Below are 23,533 nucleotides of genomic sequence, written 5' to 3' on the forward strand. Positions count from 1 at the left end.
CTCTAAAAAGGTCAAATGTCACTTGTTTTGGCATCAATCTTGATACAGGGTACTTATTATATGTTGTACTTTGGATTCCTAAAGCTTTTAGTCTACCTTACCTTATCCAAGGGTAGTTTGTCTTTTAAGTTGTCCCAGTCCAAAAGGTGGGATCAGTTTATTTGAAGAAAAATAGGTCCAAACGTATACAGGGGTTTTACCTTCTCTCTCTTTACAATATTATAATCATACTAAACATATCATGCTGGGGTTATTTTCTAATCTAAAACCTTAATTCATAGTTCATACATTTAAAAGTCTTCCGACCAAATCCAAAAGGAGTTTCCTCACAGATCGACGGGGTTAATCATCCACACACCCCGACACATGTAAGAGGTCAGTTCCTCAAAATGTTCAGATTGAATTCCGACAGAACCCAAAGGGATTTCCTCATGGATCAAAGGTTTTAACATTCACAACCTATAGCCTGACACATTTAAGAGGTCAGCTTCCCCAGAATGGTCAGTTTGAAATCCCCTTAAAATTATAAGTTTGAATTCCGACAGAATCCAGAGGGATCACCTCATGGTTCGAAGGTTCTAACATTCACAACCTATAGCCTGACACATTTAAGAGGTCGCTCCTCAGAATGATCAGTTTGAATTCCGACAGAATCCAGAGGGATCACCTCATGGATCGAAGGTTCTAACATTCACAATTCATAACTCATACATCTAAAAGTCTTCCGACCAAATCCAAAGGGAGTTTCCTCACAGATTGACGGGGTTAATCATCCACACACTATGGCCCGACACATGTAAGAGGTCAGTTCCTCAAAATGTTCAGATTGAATTCCGACAGAACCCAAAGGGATTTCCTCATGGATCGAAGGTTTTAAAAAACTGTCATTCATTCACTCAGCATTCAATCCACAGAGATTTAAGCAATAGTTACCAAGTTTGAGAGAACCTTACCGAGGCGAAAACCCAGCTCTCCAGGGAGAGAGCTTTACCGGGAGAGAGTATACCAGGGGAACCCCCCCTCTCTCTCTAGTTTGCTCCCTCTCCGCCAGTGTCTTTATGCTAAAAAAACAGGATAGAAAAACCTAAAGATACCTCCTCCATACCCATATTTGTGGAAACTGGGCATGGCCTCTGATGTACAGGACATGACCAGACCTATTCTATGGCTATGGCATAAGACACACCTTCCCAGGCTTATGTAACAAAAGTTCATGACCTCGAGTGTGCAGGACTTGCAAAATATTATTCTCGGCTATGACATAACCACCTTTTTGGGGCCTCAATGTATTTCTCCTTAAGTCAGGAGCCCCCCTCCGTGTGTACTGCTGTGAGGGAAGAGGGAAGAAACTGTCTCTCCTCTCTTATCAGTGACCACAACAGGCCTCACACACTCAATTTAACAAACCACTTGTGTTTTGCTTATACTGTAAATATAGAAAATCATAAAATATGAAGCATTTTCATTGTGGGTTATACAACAATATAATTGACCATATTTGATTATAACCAACTTTCGTTTTAATTATTTATCCTAATATGAAGATCTCAACACCACCTTGGGACCCGTTATCGTTTGCGGGGTTCGTTTCTATCGTTTTGTTATGGCCTCGTGTACACAAAAGGGCTATACGCAAGAGAAACTATGCGGACACAACCCGTATCGTCGTCGTGTAAACAGGGGTTGAAGGGGTGCAGCCAGATCAGATTCTAATCTACACACACATCACATACTGTATGTGGCCGAGCTACCCAGCTACAGGACACACAGGCTGCTCTGGGACTTTAAAGGATAGCTCCAACTGTTTTACATGCTCTATCCATTCCCCTATTCATACTGGCTATAAAGGGATATCACTTTTAATTGCACTCCCGGAAGTAATATTTCCCAAAGTCTTTTCAGTATTTACGTTGACCAAAGTGAAACACCAATGATCCAAGACAAACACTCATTTAAAATACTTCTAAAATCGTATTTCCATGTGGACGAAGAGCCCCTGGACCTACCTGTGTGTGGAGGCTGGTTCCCTGGATCACGGAGACCTGGTTGGCACAGCTGGCCCAAACCGTGTCTTCCAGTGTGAGCAGGGTGCAGACGGGGGGGCCGCCCAGAGACAGCAGCCGGCACGAGTCCACATCCCACAGTCTCTCTAAAGGGGAACAAAGATTTAGAACCCGTCCACAGCTCTGTGCTCAGGTTCTGCAGTGGTGTGATGTGCAGCAGCATCAGGATGCACCCACCCCCCTGGTTCCTGCGGTACACTGCCACCCTGCCACTAGCCAGTCCGGCGAGGAGGAGATCCGGCGTGTGTGTGAGGCAGAGGACGGGACAGCGGTCTGGGGTGATTAAGGTCAGCAGCCACTGCACCGCTGTGTCCACGCTGCTGTACACCGAGACGCTGCAGAGACATGGTGCACACTCCACTGAAGAGTCAAAAACGACACAGAATGAAAGACAGGCTAAAAGGAAGCTTCCGTCTGAGATACCGGCCTCATGTCTGTGTTCACCTCTTGAGGTTGTAGTAGAATCAAATAAGTAATTGTGTATTAATAGCAGATGTCAAAGGTATTGAGAAAGATTACTCACACTGCCCAACAACACAGACTGTAAGATTAAAGTAGGAACATGTCACTGTGGTGCAGATACCATGTGAAGAAATGGAATATAAATATGGCTAATATGAGTCTATAAAAGAAGAGCAGGGGCTTCATTTATAAACGGTGCGTAAGCTCAAAAGATGGCGTACGCCAGTTTCTACGCAATGTTTGCGATTTATAGAAAACAAACATGACGGGAAAATGTGCGGTCCTCCACGCAAACTCTGACCCATGCGTACGCACTAGGCACAAAAACGGGAGAGATGAGAAACTGCGACACCGTTGGCAGAAGGAAGAATGGAGAGAAATATGTGGAAATAATACCATGAACAAAATGTTACCTCTCATTTATCATATATGAAGAATTCATTTTCACAAATTGATTAAAGCCAATCTGAAAAAGTTTTAACAAACACCTGTTTGAGACTCCTCAGTGCACACAAAAACATAACTTGGAGAAATAAATAAATACGGAAATGTTATTGATCACCCCTCGATTATGTTCTCTTGTCAAGAAATGTTTTCTCATAAATGATGCGGTAAGCAGAAGGACAGAATTACATCTACACTGACGCCGTTTTGCATTTCTATAGGTTGTAGACACGAGCATGGTTTTATATACCATCACGTTTAATCATGTTTTATGCCGTTTGCTAAGACTTGATTAGTGGCTCATAAACAGTGTTGGGACTAACACATTACAAAGTTATTTTTGGTAGTAACTAGTACTCTAACGCATTACTTTTTAAATTCAGTAACTCAGTTACCGTTACTCCGTTACTGCGTTACTCCGTTACTGCGTTACTCCGTTACTGCATTAGTTTTTTTATATAGTCAACATCCAGGCGAACAGAGTACTTGAGTAAATGTACTTAGATACTTCCTGTGTCACATGCGGAGACGGGCTGTGGGCGTGTTTGTGTTGTTTACTAACAAGACTATCATGGCGGCGGCGGAGCTCAAGTCTAGTTTCTCCACCTGGAGATATTCTCACTATTTCACTTTTGTCGAGCACAAAGAAAATAACGTTTCTGTTAAATGTAAGTTATGTCCTGGCGGGTCAAAGAGCCTATCTACTGCCCAAACCAGTAATTCAAATCTCTTAAAACATCTGCAAAAACAACATGCTGGGACGAAGCTAGTAACTAAGACCGGCACAGACCCAGACTCATCCAACGCCACTCCACCTCCACCTAAGCAACAGCGGCTGGATTTTAACCAAGGGACTGCTAGCCAGGGAAAAGTCGATAAAGCCATTGCACGGTATGTTGTAGAACACATGCAGGCTATTGCTACAGTGGAGTCACCCGCTTTCAGGGAGCTAGTTAGCATGATACCATGTCCGGGCGGCACACGGCATATGAGACGGAAAACTTTTTCCAACTACCTGGAGAAAGAATATACAAAAATGGAAAGCCAGCTAATATCGATGCAATCCAGATTGCATATAATGCATGTCAAGTTGATCAACAGATTGTATTATTCTCCAATGCAATAACAGTACTGAAATGAAGGAGCATTAATGGGAGCCCTTTTTTGTAAGTAACTAATGCATTACAGTTCACAGTAACGCATTACTTTTTGGTGTAAGTAACTAGTAAAGTAACTGAGTTACTTTTGACATGAAGTAACTAGTAATGGTAACTAGTTACTGGTTTTCAGTAACTAGCACAACACTGCTCATAAAACACAGGAGGTATGGAAACTAAGAACACTATATATTTGGTAGATTTGGCAGCTGATATTACACAACAGATTTGTTTTATTTCATTTAAGTGGTGGATAGAGTTGCTGCGGGGGGGGGCAGTTGAGACACACAGGCTGCAGTGGAGACCGCTGCGCACAGCTGATTGACAGCTGGAACACAAACCACCAAATAAAAAAATAAACATTAATTGACTCCACTTACAGTTTCTCATCAAGGGGGGTCTCCTGTCTCCGGCACAAACACACTGCCTGAGGAACGTTATGTGTATTTTGTCATTAACTTTTTTCGGACCACTTATTTATTTATTTTGGTGACGATCCGACCTCCATGCCGCTACTCTGGTTCAAACTGCATCTACCAAACAATGTGATTTGTCTCCACCTCCCCAAAAGAACCAAAATCTGACACGATGTGAAATGTCTTTTTTAGCTGATCTGTCGTCATTTCCTGCGATCTTCTTCATGCAGTCAGTCTGAATGAATATTAATATGGGGCATTTCTTTGACTATTTATAGGCAATATGGGCGTTACGTGAAGCCCGCAAAAGCTGCGCCGTGTGTTTCATAAATCGGAAAATGTCCAGTGTTTCCCCTAGGATGGAGGCATAGGGGGTGGGTGCTGACGGGGGTGCTAAGGCACGTGAAAGGCTCTTGAGGCCTAGTACCAGGGCCGGTTCTAGCCAATTTGCTGCCCTAGGCGAGATTTTATATGTAAAGAATAAATGAAAAATCTCTACAAAAGGCAAATACACTACAAAAACTGAAAATTATTGACATAGGTAATATATGTAAAAATGGCTTCAAATGTATTCATTATTGTGTGAAAATGTTTGAATTGGGGGATGGACGTCACATCCTCTAGGGGGGTCCGGGGGTATGCCCCCCCGGGAAGATTGTTTTGAACATTTTAAAGTGAAATGCTTCAATATGGTGCATTTTGAGCAGAATTACTAGAGACCTGATCTAGGGGGTACAACTCTAAACACCCATATGAAAAAGATCGGTTTACATTTTAATAATCAAATAAGTCTATGAACATAACCAATAACCTACCATAGCCAATAACAAATAAATGTAGTTTATTTTATTTTTGTTGTTCATTCATATCTTATTTGATCTAGTTAACATTTATTTATTTATGCATATTTTTGTATCTCTCCAACTTTAAACAATATTTTTGGATTACTGTCCTATAGTATACATTGGAATGATTTCAAACCTGTTTTTATTTATCCTAATAATTATAAAGGAGTGCCTTGGAAATATGTGTTTACATAATTTGTGGTCAAAACGTTTGAGTCGCCCAGAGTCCGACTGGTGCTGCGTCATTGCGTCATCGTTTGCATCATGACGTAACCGTTTGCTTGCCTGCTTCATAAAGCCAAACCGCGCGGAAACCCCTCACAGCTGACACCGACAACAACAACAATGGCCGATTGTGCTCCAGCTTCCTCTGTACGTCTTCGGAAGACCAGATTCCCAGTAGGTAGCTGGTCTCTTCCGTGGACCACTGCTGCTTGTTAAGTTTCTCCATCGTTGTGTACAAACTGGATACAACGCCAGCTTTTTGTTGTTGTTCAGGAGTTGATCCCGCCCCTGCCCCCGCCTCCACGTAAGCGTGACGTATGCGGTGCTTTTGTCTAGCCGGACAATTTTTTGGTGCTTGAAACGAACCGGATTCCGGAGCTAAGAGGCTGCTCCGCTGCGGTGTGAACAGGAAAACCCGGTGCTTTTCAAACTCCAGCTCCGAACCGGCCCTGAAACACCGTTGGTGTGAATGAGGTAAGAGAGTTATTTACCTCACTGAGCCTCTCAGTCTGACAGGAGAGCTCTCCTCCACAGTGGTTGTAGAAACATCTACTTCTTATATCCGTTAGCGCTGCTAGCACCAGATTCTAATAACAACAGCGCCGGTACCGGTGCGCCCTCTCCCTCGCTCGCTCTCTCGCTCGCACTTTGGCTGTGAGCTGCGGGCGCCTGATAAGCCATCATCCCCCACTTTCATCACTTACAGCGCCCATCGTACAGGGCAAATGAAAGGTGTAACCGGGGGGGGATGAAAAGGGTGTTATATTTACTTAATTATGAATGCTGCTACATCAAGGCCGAACATTTGGATGAGCGCCAAAGGTCAAAAATGTTTTTTCCCTCCCAGAGCTACCAGCGCAGCGCCCCCCAGATCTGGCGCTCTCGGCGACCGCCTGTGTCGCCTATGCCAAAAATCGGCCCTGTGTCTCAACATTTAGCAAAAATACACCTTTATTGAACATACAGTAACACAAATACTACAAATCCACATAACAAACAATCAAAAATGAAAAAGGGTCGCCACTTATTATTATTTTAATAAAAAAATACCTGGTACCTGGCTAGCGCCCCCTAGCATCGGTGCGCATATTTCAGCAGTGGTGCTGCGCCGCCACTATGTGTATATAGGGGAAACACTGATGTCTGTGCGTATTTATTTGCTTTGTCCTACGTAAGAAATCTTCCCACGTGAATCCTACGCAAGGCTTTATAAATGAGGCCCCAGAACACACAGAGAGAGGATTTGTATTGATGACCTGTACTGAGTATAAGTATAGAATAAATCCCGTTTGGCTGCCAATTATGTTGTGGAGATAATATTAATACCAGGTCTGTGAAACCTGAGCAGACCAGAGGAAAGTATCTGGGCTCTGAGCCAACTGACCTGCCGTCCTGCAGGCCCACACAGATGATGTTCTCTGTGGGGGCAGCAGGGGGGGGCCCCACACAGCCCTCTGAGCTGAGACACGGCTCCTTCACGTACTCCAGGCAGAGGACCGGGGACCTCAGCGGGACGCTCTTAACCAGGCGAGGAGATGCGCGGTTCAGGGAGAAGATCTCCACCTGGCCGTGGTCCAAGCCGCCTCCTCCACCCGCAACCTGAACTCCATCAGAAACAGAAACATGTCTACTCATTCAAAAACAATAAGAAAGACAAGGAGTTTACCACATTAGCAAACAATCATGATAAAATAAACAATACACAAATCAAACTTGGGCTTCTTCTAGAAATCATTAAACATCATGAATACAATGTAATGACAATTTATTTTCAAAAGGGTAACAAGCTCTTGATAATAGTAATAGTAATAATAATGAAGTGGAATAGGAATAACTTCCTAAGAAGGTTAGGTAGCCCCACATATCTGATGAATATTGGTGCCGTACACTGAACATAGAATGTGTTCTGGCAACACACTCTCACTCCCTAAACGTCCAGGAGCGACGCTTGGTCAGGGTCAGTGTTCGAAATGGGGGGGAGCCAGGGGGAGCTTGGCTCCCCCGAAGAGGGAGGGAGCTCCCCCGAAGGCCGACTTTGAGATAAATAGGGGGAGCCCAAAAAAATCGTGCATATTTGTGTCACACAGATTAGAAATGTTGAGTTTCTGTAAATAAAAGTTCTTGAAATAAATTATAGGCATTGTTCATTACAGTTTCTGAATATTCGTTTTACATTTGTGAATATTTCTGTGTGTTGCTCTGTACGTGGCGGTGCTGCATTGTTTACGCTACTTACGTTGCTATGGTTACGGTGGCGCCGGCGCGGGATTTGAAATGTTCATATTGATGTTGTTTACTAAATAATAAAGAAAATGGCGAAACGAAAACAGCCAAGCCTCGCAGCTTTTGGTTTTCACGACTAAAGAAGCAAAGGAGTCGAAAAATGAAGATGTCAACCGGACAACTTTTAGTTCGCCAGCTGTTAGCGGCTGTAGGGTCGATTTTGACAGCTCCACTCAGAGGGAAAGGCCTGCCGATGCGGAGCCAGAAGAGGCTTCAGAAGAGGCTTCAACAACGGCCACAGCCGCCGGTTCGACCTGCACTAGCGAACCTGACGCTGACGATGCCCATGATGGCCTGCCTTTTAACTGGACACTGAAAAGATGTAGTGAGTGGAAAGAAAAGTATCCATGGCTTTTCATCAAAAATAAAAAATGTGGATGTGAGATTTGCAAAGACGCAAAAACAATATTGATCTCCTTGCCGCTCGGAGAGAAATCCACCGGAGTGCACCTTTCACCAGAATGGATTCAGGGACAGGTCAGCTGTGATCAACAAAATAACCTGCGAAAAAAGATTTATAAGCACGATAAGAGCCAGGCACATGAAAAGGCAATCGCAATTTCGGAGATGAGAAAGAAAGATGTCCTGCCAAACAAGGTATTAGCAATCAATGCTGATCTAATGCAGGAGACATATACATCGTTCAGATCTGCGTATATGATTGCCAAAGAAGAAATGTCATACAGAAAGCTACTTGCTGTAATGTTCCTACAACAACTCAATGGTGCTACGGTAGGGACTGTGCACAAATCGGACCATGCCTGTGCTGAAATAATCAGGCATATCGCAGAGGAAATGAGAGCTAAATTCGTTTCCAACATAAAAGACATGGGCCCACTAATTAGTATCACAATAGATGAGAGCACAGTTCATGGGCGGGCCTACATGATTATTTACGTGCGATGTGACATGACAGGAAAAGGGGAAGTGGACAATGTTTTTTGGGATATTGTTGAGCTTTCAGAAGGTACAGATGCTAACTCGCTGTACAGCAGTTTGAGGAAAAGCTTAAAACAAGCTGGATTGGATGACGAGTTCTTGGGGAAAAATCTCATCTCAATAGCAACGGATGGAGCAGCAGTACTCACAGGCAGAGTTGGGGGACTTGTGACAAAACTCAAACAGGATTTCCCCAAAGTGCAGTCTATTCACTGTCTATCCCACCGACTAGAATAGACCTATCGCTAAACCACGCCCCAAATAGAATTTGTCCAATCATATCACAGCAAAAATCCCTCCTGGCAGAAAACTCGGACATCACCAGAAAAGCCGTTTGTGGGGCGCATCAAACCAAAACCAGACGTCTGTGATCGAAACCACTGTGAAGAGTTCAGTTTCTATGTTTATTATCTATCTAATATCTGATGGTGAAACGCTGTGCGTGGGGTACCTGTAATTCGGACACCAGGTACCCTAAAAGACTGGATGGAGGAGTATATTTCGTACCTTTTCCGAAGCCCAAAAGAAAACTCAACAAATGCAAGCGGTGGATTATGCTGTGTCGTCGACCACATAGCACATACACAACTGAATGTGAAGACAATTACCAAGGACACTTATTATTGCTCAAAGGTAAGGTCAATTCATAAAGACATAATATTTGACGGCATGTATTAGAAACGTAGACCAAACTATTAGTTTGCTAACGATTGACTTTGACTGCCAACTAGCTAGCGTATATCCAGCCCAGCTAACTAACGTTAGCTGCCAACTTGTTAGCCAGCTAACTAGCTACAGTGTTATCAACATCAACGTTTGCTGTCTGACTTTTTGTCCTCGCTAGTTAGCTGGTGTTTTTAGCTAACTGTCTTTTCACCTCAAAGCACTTCAGAGATGGGAAGCCAACTCTGGAATATCCAGATCCCATCCGGGCTCTCGTGTGTGCTGCTCCGAAAAGACACAGACCCTCAACCAAAAAAAGGTAACGTAACAGTCAGCCAGGTGCATAACAGTGAAAATGATGACCAACAAGGACAGTTATAGTTATAGATTTAATGTAGTGACCACCACTGCTAACATTGACTTGAACTCCCCCCGCGGCCATTGTCAACAGTCATTCACGGTCGGCTTTGTTTGTCCGAGTTTTCAAAGGGGGCGTGGCTTAGCGATAGGTCTATTGGCTGTCAAGGATTGCCTTAAAGAAGTAGCTGGGTGTAATCAATTTGAGTTTTTTGTTGCAAAACGATATGCTCTCTATCACCAGTCAACAAGAAATGCCCGTTTGCTCCAAGAAGCAGCAGCAGAATTAAACGTGCAAATATTGAAAATAGGCCAAATCTTCACTATTCGTTGGGTGGCTAGTAGTTTTTGTCTGGAAAGATTATCCCGCACTGGCACGCCAATTCAAAACAGCAACAGACGACACATCATCTCGCAGTGACACAGAGAGACAGAAATTCAGGGGACTGCACAAACTCCTCACGAGCACTGGATTTCTGGCTGATTTGGCAACAATGAAGGATGTTCTTCGAGAACTTAAAAGCCTGTCGCTAAAACTGCAACGCAGAGAAACATCTTTGGTAGATGCAAGTTGCTACATTCAGCAGACCATCGATGTGTTGACAGCTATGAAAACCAGTGGCGGAAAGTCCACACAAAAAGTGGAAGAAGGCATTGCTACTGGCATGTTCAAGGATGTTGAGCTCTCAGAGAGCAGGCCCAAGATAAACCGTCTGCAGTTTTACCAGTCTATAATAGACAGTTTGAAGAAGCGACTGCCTGAACCGGACCTGGTCCGCATGCTGAAACCACTGGACAAGCGCTTTTGGCCCGAACAACGGAGCGCCCTGATCCTCTATGGGGAGAATGAAGTACGCGCACTGGCAAAAGTACTGGGGGAACCGGCCCGAGAGGCCATTGAGGAGTTTCGGGACTACAAATTAGAGAATAAATCTCCAGGGAAAGCCCTGCAAAAACTGCAGACAGCGAGCAAGACCTTTTTGCCTACATCAGCTGAGTGTGAGAGGGGGTTTTCTGCCGTCAATTTGACCGACACCGACAAACGCAACAAGTTGCGGGAGAAGAGCCTCTTCTCACTTCTCTTCGTAGACATCAATGGCCCCCCCCTGGAGCAATTCGACCCTCAGCCATTTGCACGGTCTTGGATCAAAGCTGGCCACAAACCCTCCACATCCTGGCTTCCGGGACCGAAAGCGAAGAAGAAGCCGCCCAGGTCCCTGTGGTCGCTTTTACAGTAAGGTAAGAGAGTATATTTTACTGTTTGAGCTTTTTGTTTGTTTGGACTGGCCCCAGTCCTACTGTTGATATCATTTTTGGTTGTGGGATTTATTAGGTTTTTATCAGACTGATTGACTTGCATATAGTCTAATCAATCTATAGGCGTTGCGCTTGCAGCAACACACACACACACACACACACACACACACACACACACACACACACACACACACACACACACACACACACACACACACACACACACACACACACACACACACACACACACACACACACACACACACACACACACACACACACACACACACACACACACACACACACACACACACACACACACACACACACACACACACACACACACACACACACACACACACACACACACACACACACACACCACACACACACACACACACACACACACACACACACACACACACACACACACACACACACACACACACACACACACACACACACACACACACACACACAGGTTTCATAGCCTGCTTGCATGTTTGTAACTTCTCGTCCGTTTTCCCTCCATAGCAATCCACCCACAGGGGAGTGACAGGGAAGAAGCGATAGGGACAATACTGTAGGCCTATTCCAGGCTGGTCCTAAAGAAGCCCCAATTCCTTCCCCTTCAGCTGAAAAAAAGTTCAACTAATTTAAATTCTGAGGCCGCCGTGCCTATGTTATATAGCCTTTACACTGAAAAACGCTGCCATGTGTCCCCAACAGCAGCTGATGTCGTTGCTTTGTTTTGTTTGTTGCAATTGAATAAATGTTGGCTAATGGCTATCAATTGGTTTTGAAACAGTAGCCTCATGTTGTTATTTATTCTCTCTGAAATGTTATTGTGCCTTGGCAGTAATACCGTCTATAGTAGTAGCAGAGTGTTTTTATAGCAATTGATCGCATCCGCGCTGCTCCGCCAGTCAACAGAGCGTGCGTGTGACATATTTAGTAGCAGGATGTGCACAAAAAAATAGGGCTCCCCCGAAAGCAAATGGGTAATTCGAACACTGGTCAGGGTCCTTTGGCGTGCAGTTGTGACGCGCCGAGGCTCCTTCAGCTTCATAAACGGACGCAAAGAGCTTTCAACTGATTGCAATGTATTCCCATCTGCGGCGGTATTTGACGCTTATGGAAGCACCGCATCCGTTTATGTCGGCGGCTGTTAAAGGCAATGTGAGTGTCCATTCTCATTGGATAACGGAGAATTGTACACCCGGAAGTAAGTATTCTCCTTACTGTCGATTGATTTGACAGTGATATCTCTACTCATCAACTCAAAAACACCAGATTACCTTTGTTAATGAAACAATATTGATAGGTTTAAATTGTGTACAATGCTTTTGTGTTTTTCCCCTTCAATTCTGAGAAACAACTTGTTTTCTCTGAAATGTGGAGCGCCAAAGAGACTACACTACCCACAATCCCCAGCTATTGTTGTGACTACGCCTGTCCGCTTTGCGACAAACCTTGTGATTAGTCAACAAGCTCTGTGATTGGATGAAACATAAATTCATACAAAAAAATCCAACCCTGTCTCCTAAAAATTACGTTCCCACAGAACTAAACTGCATTCTCAATTACGTTTAGCTAGAAACGTATTTTCTCCCACGTTACATTTGTTATGAACGTATCTCAAATACGTTTATTTTCTACATATCTTCTAGAAACATATTTTCTCCCACGTTACGTTTGTTATGAACGTATCTTAAATACGTTTATTTTCTACATATCTTTGCCATTTATTGTCTTGCTTATAATAATGATAATAGTCATTTATAAATATCATTTTAGAGCACACATTTGAAATCGAGAATCGGGCTCGATATATGGTTAAATTAAATTAGTAGGCGAGGCTGTAATTTCGCCAGCTGTTACTCTCATGAGCGAGGCAGAAAATAATAGTTTTAACATGCCAAAAAGCTGCTGTGTCGTTTATTGCACCTCAAACATTAAAACAAATCCAGAGTTACGTGTTTCTGTACTTCCTCTAAGAACAAAGGACAGTAACAGAAGAGCTCTGTGGCTTCAGGCTTGATCGCCGCTCAAATGACAGCATTGGTTTCCCCAAAAGTGGGCGGGGCTGTAAAGTGACGTAGATTTGACTCTCATCTATTATTCGAAACCATTCTATTTATTCTAACCTAAATGACATGCCAGTGTTTTATCTTTTTATTACTTATATTTGTATACTTTATTTACTATGAGTTATATCTGAAGCAAATTATGTTTCTGAAGATGTGTAGTCAATTTCACCCTTCAATGTAGCATAAATGTGAACTCTTTTTACAGGAACAATACCAGAAACAGACGTAGGAAAGATCCTCAGCTCGCTGGATGTTTTAGCCGCAATGCACGTTTGGGAAGCCTGTGTTTATGCGATGTGAAATCCGAAAACATTTTTTTTTTAAATTAAATAATACTTTATTCCGAGTTTTCTTGCTTTTCTCTTTGGAAGTCATTACATAACGGCATTGTAATACACGGTTCGGCTGCATTACATATTACACATCTGCCTTAGTTCTTTATTTATAGAGCCTTGATGAGAAGACTTCTGGACAAACAGGAAGAACTGCCGCCAAAACTGAATACATGACGTGGATCATAAATATATCAACAATTAAACAACATCTTACATTTATTTTCACAAAATACGTCTCCTTGCAGTATCAATAGTAATTCGGCTGACTTTTATATTTGATCCAATTGGTAGATAGGTTATATTTACACCATAACGGTGCACAACTGATAGAAAAGGAGTTGAGAGAATAGTCAGGGGATTTGGGTGATGGGAGACACATCTATAGAATCACAATTTCAATAGCTTACCATTAAATGACGGATATGCCTTTCTGTCTGTGATGTTTTACAAATCAGATATTAATGTGTAGAAGTAAAACATGAGAAATACTATCGCAATATCCTGTAAAATTATGTAAAAACATGAATAAAACTACACATCTTCAGATGTTATACATACATAAGTGTCCTACACTAATAATACAAAGTTATTATTAGTATGATGTGTGTACCTTGTGTGCACCGCCTAGTGGTTAAAGCACGTTATTGAATTATTTTTGTTGAATAATGTTATTTTTGTTGAATAATGTTATTTGATGAAAAAAATATTAAGAGTACATACTTTCATAGAGGGAAAGTAGAAGGTCAATGATAGAAATATAGAATATACAAAATCAAGAAGATACTGTAAGTGATCTCTACAATCTCAAACTTTGTAATTCTACTAGAATAATAATAATAATAATCCTTATATTTATTATACTCCACTACAATTCAGAGGTTAACCTGGTATTTTTACTCCACTACATTTATTTTAGTTACTTTGCAGATTCCGATGAGAGATAACAATTAATGAATATACTTTATAGAGATCTGCAGATAAATATTTAGTCTTCTCAAGCACCAACTATCAAATATCTCTCCTGATTGTTGGCACTTGACAATCACCTACACTGAATTTTACTCAGGTGTAACTAAAGTCTGATTTAAGGGTTGTTTATATTTCACATCATTAATCAGAATCTGCAAAGTAACTAAAATAAATGTAGTGGAGTAAAAATACCAGGTTAACCTCTGAATTGTAGTGGAGTAGAATTACAAAGTAACAATGAGCTGTCATGTGGGTATATATTAATGCTGCCCATTATGGATACAAGCGATTTTCACCCATTTAGTAATTACATGTTTTAAATTTGTACACACCAATTTGTTTCCTATCCCCTAAACCTCCAGGGCTGCACACAGTTTAATACTGTCAACTTCTAATTTTTGGAAAAACGAAAACGTCTTTTAAAACTACAATTCCCAGTAGAGACGTGCCATAGAGAGCATGTTGCGAAACACAATAGCCAGCATGTGTAGTTCTGGGGAGGCGTTCGAGTCCAGTTTTGAATAGTCTGCCGTGGTTTCGTTCCATTTCAAAGAGCTTGACGCTCGGCGTAACCTTGGCGCAATGCCACTCCAACATCCAATCCCAGAGCTTGAAGATTAATCACGGGGTTTGTCAACGGGACTGTAGTCCCAAACGATAGCTGGGGATTATGGGTAGCGTAATGTCTTCGGATGTTTTTTTCGGATATCATATCGCATTAACAACACCACATCCTGGAGAATATGTGGGGACGTGCATTGCGTGAATTGCGGCTAAAACATCCAATCAGCGAACATGAAAACATTCCCAGTTAAACATGCAAAAACAAATCGCTAAATAAAAAGATAAAACACTGGCATGTAATTTACGTTAGAATAAATAGAATGGTTTTGAATAATAGATGAGAGTAAAATCGACGTCACTTTACAGCCCCGCCCACTTTTGGGGAAACCAACGCTGTCATTTGAACGGCGATCAAGCCTGAAGCCACAGAGCTCTTCTGTTACTGTCCTTTCTTCTTAGAGGAAGTACAGAAACACGTAACTCTGGATTTGTTTTAATGTTTGAGGTGCAATAAACGACAAAGCAGCTTTTTGGCATGTTAAAACTATTACTTTCCGCCTCGCTCATGAGAGTAACAGCTGGCGAAATTACAGCCTCGCCTACTAATTTAATTTAACCATATATCGAGCCCGATTCTCGATTTCAAATGTGTGCTCTAAAATGATATTTATAAATGACTATTATCATTATTATAAGCAAGACAATAAATGGCAAAGATATGTAGAAAATAAACGTATTTAAGATACGTTCATAACAAACGTAACGTGGGAGAAAATCCGTTTCTAGCTAAACGTAATTGAGAATGCAGTTTAGTTCTGTGGGAACGTAATTTTTAGGAGACACGGTTGGATTTTTTTTGTATGAATCTATGTTTCATCCAATCACAGAGCTTGTGACTCATCACGAGGTTTGTCGCAAAGCGGACAGGCGTCGTCACAACAATAGCTGGAGGTTGTGGGTAGTGTAGTCTCTTTGGCGCTCCACATTTCAGAGAAAACAAGTTGTTTCTCAGAATTGAAGGGGAAAAACACAAAAGCATTGTACACAATTTAAACCTATCAATGTCGTTTGATTAACAAAGGTAATCTGGTGTTTTTGAGTTGATGAGTAGTGGAGATATCACTGTCAAATCAATCGACAGTAAGGAGAATACTTACTTCCGGGTGTACAATTCTCCATTATCCAATGGGAATGGACGCTCACATTGCCTCTAAGAGCCGCCGACAAAAATGGATGCGGTGCTTCCCTGAGCGTCAAATACCGCCAATCAGTTGAAAGCTCTTTAAGTCCGTTTATGAAGCTGAAGGAGCCTCGGCACGTCCCAACCGCACGCCACGGGACCCTGACCAACCGTCGCTCCTGGACGCTTAGGGAGTGAGAGTGTGTTGGTTCTGGGGACAGAAAACAAGCGATCCAGATTGAAAGCCAACAGACCTACAGATGTATGAACAGATATATAGTAACATCACCTTACACACCTTTATCAACTGTTGATTGATACAATTTTGGTCTGTGGTCATCAGTCTTAGAAACAAAAGTATCTAAAGGATATTATGTAAAAGTTAAAAATGTTGGTAGCAATATGTTAGAAGTAAAGAAAAACACAACAAAGCAAAATACAATACAAAAAAAACTAAAAGAATCCTGAAACCCTAAAACACATTACACAATCATATATAATGTCTAGTATCTCTTTATATATCTGTGCTAACGCAGCGTACCCACCCAGAGGTAACCCTGAGGTAAGGAGGTGCTGGAGGAGCAGGAGCCCAGCAGGCTGCACCGAGCCGGGCTGTGGAGAGCTGCCTGCAGACACACACACACACACACACACACACACACACACACACACACACACACACACACACACACACACACACACACACACACACACACACACACACACACACACACACACACACACACACACACACACACACACACACACACACACACACACCACACACACACACACACACACACACACACACACACACACACACACACACACACACACACACACACAGTAAGACCTTTTTCACGTCAAAGCTGGTGGAATAAATAAATGTTGACATTTAATCTGAAAATAAGTATGACCACATATAATATTGTGCCTAGATAGATTACAACATGTATTTATTTGTTCAATTTAATTTAATTAGGTTTATTATTGAATATATTCAATTCTGACATGTATAAAGACATGGGCACAACCCACGTCATCACTGGCTTTAGAGGGATCCACAAACAAAACACAGAAAATGATAATCCAGAAGAAATGTTTTGAAAATAAATGTGTTTATTAAGATTTGTGATGGGCTCAGTTTCATCACGTCCTAATGCTATTTCACAGTTTGTATTTCTACAATTTATTTATATCTTGAATGCTGCAAACCTCCTCAGTCTGATGTTAATATCAGTTCACAGCTTAGCCAGAAGATACTGCTGCTCAGTGACCTACATTAACTAGGAAACACCCCTAATAATAATAATGATAATAATAATAATATACCTTTTAGAACATATATCAATAATTAGTTGCAGCTCTCACCTTCAGTGTGTGTGTTCTGGAGGAGAAGACAGGAAGTCTGCAGGTCAGCAGTGGACAGCTGAATGCAGCCTTCGTCTTCCCATCTTCTTCATCACATTCCCAGCCCGGAGTGTTCTCCTGTCCTGAGCACACACACAACCAATGCACGCACACACTTTTAGAGACTAATTCAGTGACAGTTTTGAAGAGTGTGCTCAATACAAATACAGTAAGTTGCAATGTGAGTCGTGACGTATGATGATCAGACAGACAGACAGACAAACAAACACTCACAAACACACACACACACACTTACTCTGAGCTATCTTGGCGAGGTGCATCCGGTTGACCCAAGAGATCTTACTGAGGGGGCTTGGGGTGTTGAAGACCAGAATGATGCTCACTGGACGACCACACCTGTGGACATGATCACATGATGAGCTACACTCTGCTCCTGTAGGGCAGCTGCATCAGCGTCCTGCAGAGATCCTCACCTGTCAGGCTTCCCGGGGACAGACAGCCGCAGGCGGCACCTGTTGGCGTTCTGGATCTCCTCCTCCTTCAGACGCACCAGCCTCTGCAGAGCCAGACTCCAGTCCTGAGACACCAGGCTGTTGAGATTCTGACAGCCACACAGCAGTGACTTTATTAAATCCTTAACTGTCTCATAATGAAGATTCTGCATTAATACAACTTATATCTCACTCTGCTACTTTTGGCTCATCAGTTAAGGAAGAGAAGCGGACGTGAGGAAAACACAGCGAGAGCAGAGTTCTGAATATACTGGAGTTTATTGAAGAGTTTGGATGGTGTACCATAGAGCAGCGGTTTTCAAAGTGTGAGGCGCGCCTCCCCTGGGGGGCACCAGAGAGCTTCAGGGGAGGTGCAATGTGAGAAATAAAAGTTGTGCCTCATCGGACATTTATGAGAGAAAATCCCTAATGTCCGAGTGCAAGTGAATGCAGCACCAGACGCAAGCCTTGTAACCCCTCCCTCCTCTTTTTCCCTCCCTTCCCTCCCTCCTGGCGTTCAAAATTCATTTGAACGGGACGGCGCATTCGGACCCAAGTAGACGGACGGAATGAGGTATTTGCAGTCTACAATGACAGAGAAGCAGGGGCGGATCTACGGGGGGGCAAGGGGGCAGCTGCCCCCCCACTGTAGAGCCTTGCCCCCCCAGCTGCCCCCCTAACTTTTGTTTCCCTAAAACTGTACTAAAACAAACCTACACTATTTCCACAAGCTTCTCAAGCAACAAAACAAGCATTACATTAGTTAAAAGTGAATCATTTTAAATATCATTTTAGGCCTGTTAAAAACGCAGCTACGGCCCTGCATTAAACTGCGGAGCGGCGTTCACACAGACCTGCACACAGACCTCACAGAGCTGCAGAGAGGGAGCGAGCTGTCCCAGCGCCGATGGGTCAGCTTCCCCTGGGAGCATTTCCCTTTCCACTAGTTTTGTTTTTACTAAGGACGAGAGCTTGAAACTAAATATTAATAAAATGCTGCCGTTTGAATCGATAGCGTTTAACAGATGGGCGCTGTTTGGGGCGTTACGTTACAAAATACTACGCAGACAGCGTTAGCTGGGAGATCGATCACTTTGCTAAACTATGCGGTAGCCTACTATTAAATCCACGTAAACTACACATCACAGCAATGAGGCCAGATCAATGAAACCAGGATACATCCTTTACCGTAAAAACTGGATCCAAACACAGCTGCCTGTGTGCATTTGATAAATACTTTCTGATGATATGCTACTTATTAGCTAGGCTACATGGCCCTAACGTGTAAAGTTATACAAGCATTTGTACAGTGGCGAGCCGTCAGGGCCCTCTAGGCCCTCTGTGAGGGCCTAAGATATTTGTCACATGGCAATGTATTTTAATTATTCATTATTGCATGGCTTTAAGTGTAGTGTGTTTTATACCTTTTTATTGTGTGATTTTACTCTGAAATGTGTTTGCCTTTTTAACTGGTTTTAACTTCCTGCTGCATGCTTTTATTTTTGAATTGTTTGGATTGGCCTTGCCATGCTGATTGACAATGAGTGACCACACCTGGAGCCAATTTGCACACCTATAAAGGGAAGGAGAAGAGCAGCAGAGGACAGACGGAAACTGAGAGAGGCTGAAGGGCACAGCAGAGGCGGAGCGCACGAGGAGCAGAGACGGAAACTGGGACTGAGACTGAGACTGAGACTGAAGGAGACAGCAGAAGCAGAACGCACCAGGAGCAGAGGCACACGCAATAAAGGGATTAAAAGACACGGCAGTCCGAGAGAGGGTCGACGGAGCACCTTTACAGCCCTGGAAAGACTGGTTTTGAGAAAATACTTTTAAACCCTTTTAACATTCGAATTCTTTGTATTGTTTTAACTACGTTTAATTGTATTTTAACATAGTTTTAGACTATCTTTTTACTGAGATTATATTTTAGACAGCTCTGATTTTAGTTTTCTTAGTAAAGATGTTATGTTCTACTGAATAAATCATTGTGTTTTAAACTTAGTAGTTGGCTCCTTGATTACCCAGTTTTGCTCTCCACCTGATTTAAAAGAACCCTTTCCCTCCTTAAATTATTACCCCTCCCCCTCCTTTACATATTCTAAAAAATAATATTGAAAACATTACAAAAAAAAAAAAAAAATGTAATATTTTTTAAAATATTTTTTTGTTATTACATTTTTCATTAATTTTACCAAAATAACTTGATTTAATTGTATTTAAAATAATATTTCCAAAGAAATAAATCCTTCGAATCTGCCTGTTCAGTTTCTGTTGGAATGTGAAGGGTTAAATGCCGTCTCTACGAGTTCTGTGAAGACGGGAGAGCTTGTTGGTCCCTCTCTACATTCACAGAGGGCCAGCTATAGTAACTCAACGAGAGAGTAATGTCAAATGACAGTACAATTGACCAATCATATCTTCCCTCTAAATGGGCGGGCTTTATTTTCGCGGACTTTATGACAGGTTCCGCCCGCTGTGAGGTCTATGCAAGTGGTGCAGTGACGCGTCCTAAAACCCGGAAGTAAGCTTCGCTCGGATTCCCTCGACAGAGAGCAGTGAGATTTCTCCATAGGATTTTGGTAAATAGCTCGAAATAAGGTCTGTGGAAAACTAACCTGTTAGATAAATGCACGTTTTGTTCAGCCGGATAATATCCACATGTCTATCCTACTTTTATTATTTTTGAATCATAAATCTAATCGATAGATTTATGATTAGCATAAGTTCGTTCATGATGGCTCACTTCAGTGATAGTGATGACATCGTTGCGAAATTATTAACCGAGTCATTTTCAAGATTGAGTTAACAATGATAAACTGGAGTGGCAAAGGATCAGCTGCATGACCCGCCATTAAGTGCTTCATCCAAAAGGACAGGAGGATGGACTTTGTTTCAGTGATTTGATCATCAAAGGTAGGCCTAAGTCATTTTCAATGCGGGTGGCTGTCATTGATGCGTTTTGCACCCCGGACCACTGTTTTGATATTCCGCTGAAGTCTACGTTGAGACGTAATATCTCTTCTTTCGAGGGAAGGGGGGGTCAGAGGGCCTAGGTATAAAAGTCACGGCTCACCACTGCATTTGTACCAGTGCTTTTCACAAGTAGACTCTTGCAGGCCAGAGTATAGGAGTGATTCAACAACAACAAAAAGACATATCTGAGAAGAGATCAGGACGAACAGAAAGAGGAAAAGGAAAAGAGAGTTCACTGAAGAGACCAGGAGGGTCAGAGCAGGAGGAGATGAAGACATTAGTGAAGAAGAAATATATGTGAGGAATAAAGATGAAGTATCAGAAAGAGGGACCAGAGGCAGGGATCAGGAGGCAGATGAAACTCCAGCTGGACCACATGGTATGTTCTTATTCTCCTTATATATTCCATTACAGCAGCACAATCTAGCAGCTCTTAGTATTGACAATTATTGATTGAAATGTGTTGCTGCACAGGTCACCTTTAGCTCTCTGAAGAGATGGGTGATGTCATTTGTGTACTTAATTATAACTAAGTACTTACAGTATGCAGAATTAGAGTATTCTCTGAATCGGGTGCCTTTTGGGTCTTTATATCTTTGAAAAATGAAACATGTTTGGTCATAACATCTGGTAGTGGACTACTTACATTTTCCCACCTCAGGCACAACATATAAATAATTACTAGGAATTTACTTGAAAAAATGTAACAGGGTTGAAGTTTTTGACAAAAAGTAGGCATGAGACCTTGTTTAGCTAAGATATGGCACCACATGGAAGTCAAGGACATTCCAAAATTGTAATATTTTGCAAAACTATTGTTTATTTTGTAATAAACAATTATTTACTATTATTAATTCATATAACAAAGTTGAAATGTTGAGCATGTCAATCTTAATCTGAAAATACAAAAACTGAAATATAGGTAAGAGAAGAAACTGACACTTTTGTGATGTAATTCCCTCAATGCAGATCACACATGGACTGATCCATTATTTTAATAGGAGGGTAAATGGTATGGCGTGACAGGGTTGAAACAAACTGAGAGACGTGTGTCAATATTGCAATTTCATAGATAATTCAAGTATTTTTTCAGAATTTATTTTTGATCAGTTAAAGTTGACAAGCATATGATTATATTAGCAGCAACATTTTGGAATAATTGGCCATTTTGATTTGTTTAATATTAAATTAATATGTAATAATGCTTAGTGAGCACATGCAAATATGTCTGTCTAATACTAAGACAACACATTTTTGTAATGCAAAACAACCTGTTCCATTAATTAATTGCTTTAAAATACATTTTGTAGTTTTCCTTTCATTTAAAATGGTTGAGGTAAGCTTGGGGGACTCAAAGGGCACCCGATTGTTTGTCTGAACACCTTGTTTCTCTTGTGCATTAAGAACACTTGTGTTAGGGCATGAATTAACAATAAATAGGTTATAGTGTAAAATACCACGTACTGTCCGCCCTCCCATGCCACCCTGGCATGACCTCTTGCCCCCCCTTTGCCACCCCATGTAAAATGTTCTAGAACCGCCACTGCAGAGAAGAGACTGTCAAGTTTGGCTATAATCAAAACGCACTAAAGCTGTTGATCTTAATAAGTTTGTGAGGCGTTTTGCTGAACAAGATGGTAATCGCCGCATTCAGCTGTTATAGGCATGCCAACTTGATGCTCTGGGGCCTCATTTATAAAGGGATATACGCTCAAAAAATGGCGTACGCCAGTTTCTACGCAATGTTTGCGATTTATAAAATACTAACTTGACGGGAAAACGTGCGGTCCTCCACGCAAACTCTAACCCATGCGTACGCACTAAGCACAAAAACGGGAGAGACGAGAAACTGTGACACCGTTGGCAGAAGGAAGAATGGAGAGAAATATGTGGAAATAAAACCATAAACAAAATGTTACCTCATTTATTATATGAAGAATTCATTTTCAAACATTGATTAAAGCTGATCTTAAAATGATGAAACAAACGCCTGTTTGAGACTCCTCAGTGCACACAAAAACATAACTTGGAGAAATAAATAAATACGGATATGTTATTTAAAACCACCTCGAATATGTTGTGTTAATGTTATGAAATGTTTCCTCAAATGATGCGGTTTTGCATTTCTAGGTTGTACGAGCATGTTTAAACACGTTTTATGCCGTTTGCTAAGACTTGATAAGTCGCTCATAAAACACAGGAGGTATGGAAACTAAGAAAACCATATGTGGTAAATTGTACAGCTAATATAACACAACACATTAGTTGTATTTCCTTTAACTGGTGGATATAGAGTTGCTGCAGCAGAGACGCTGCGCACAGCTGATCGACAGCTGGGACACAAACCACCAAATACGAAAACATAATTCAGATCCAGTCGTCATGACTCCACTCCGGGGGGATTCCCCGTTCATTTCTTACAGTCTCTCATCAAGGGGGGTCTCCT

General features: G+C 42.0%; 2 protein-coding genes across 11 annotated transcripts in view; one reads left to right on the forward strand and one right to left on the reverse strand.

Annotated features, from left to right (window-relative positions):
• Window positions 1–23,533, reverse strand: part of LOC117559260 (rho guanine nucleotide exchange factor 10-like protein) — a 75,983-nt gene that overhangs the window by 12,196 nt on the left and 40,254 nt on the right. For 9 of the 10 annotated variants that reach the window (XM_034235943.1, XM_034235941.1, XM_034235942.1 and 6 more), the window contains 8 exons: window positions 18,094–18,221; window positions 17,916–18,016; window positions 17,621–17,742; window positions 16,795–16,875; window positions 16,548–16,610; window positions 6,997–7,211; window positions 2,241–2,398; window positions 2,007–2,149 (listed from right to left, as the gene is read on the reverse strand). In XM_034235943.1, the coding sequence (XP_034091834.1) occupies window positions 2,007–2,149; window positions 2,241–2,398; window positions 6,997–7,211; window positions 16,548–16,610; window positions 16,795–16,875; window positions 17,621–17,742; window positions 17,916–18,016; window positions 18,094–18,221 (1,011 nt within the window). The remainder of the gene's footprint in view (window positions 1–2,006; window positions 2,150–2,240; window positions 2,399–6,996; window positions 7,212–16,547; window positions 16,611–16,794; window positions 16,876–17,620; window positions 17,743–17,915; window positions 18,017–18,093; window positions 18,222–23,533) is intronic. The other variant, XM_034235940.1, reaches the window with a different exon arrangement.
• On the forward strand, window positions 10,146–12,106 carry LOC117559263 (zinc finger protein 862-like). Its single transcript, XM_034235947.1, has 2 exons — window positions 10,146–11,093; window positions 11,646–12,106. The coding sequence occupies exon 1, from the start codon at window positions 10,349–10,351 to the stop codon at window positions 11,090–11,092; it is 744 nt and encodes a 247-aa protein (XP_034091838.1). The 5' UTR covers window positions 10,146–10,348; the 3' UTR covers window position 11,093; window positions 11,646–12,106.

Source organism: Gymnodraco acuticeps, unplaced genomic scaffold, assembly GCF_902827175.1.
Source record: "Gymnodraco acuticeps unplaced genomic scaffold, fGymAcu1.1, whole genome shotgun sequence".
Lineage (NCBI taxonomy): Eukaryota > Metazoa > Chordata > Actinopteri > Perciformes > Bathydraconidae > Gymnodraco > Gymnodraco acuticeps.

Excerpts from the sequence above, each read along its gene's own strand:
- LOC117559263 (XM_034235947.1), top strand. The coding sequence starts at position 10,349 with ATGAAGGATGTTCTTCGAGAACTTAAAAGCCTGTCGCTAAAACTGCAA.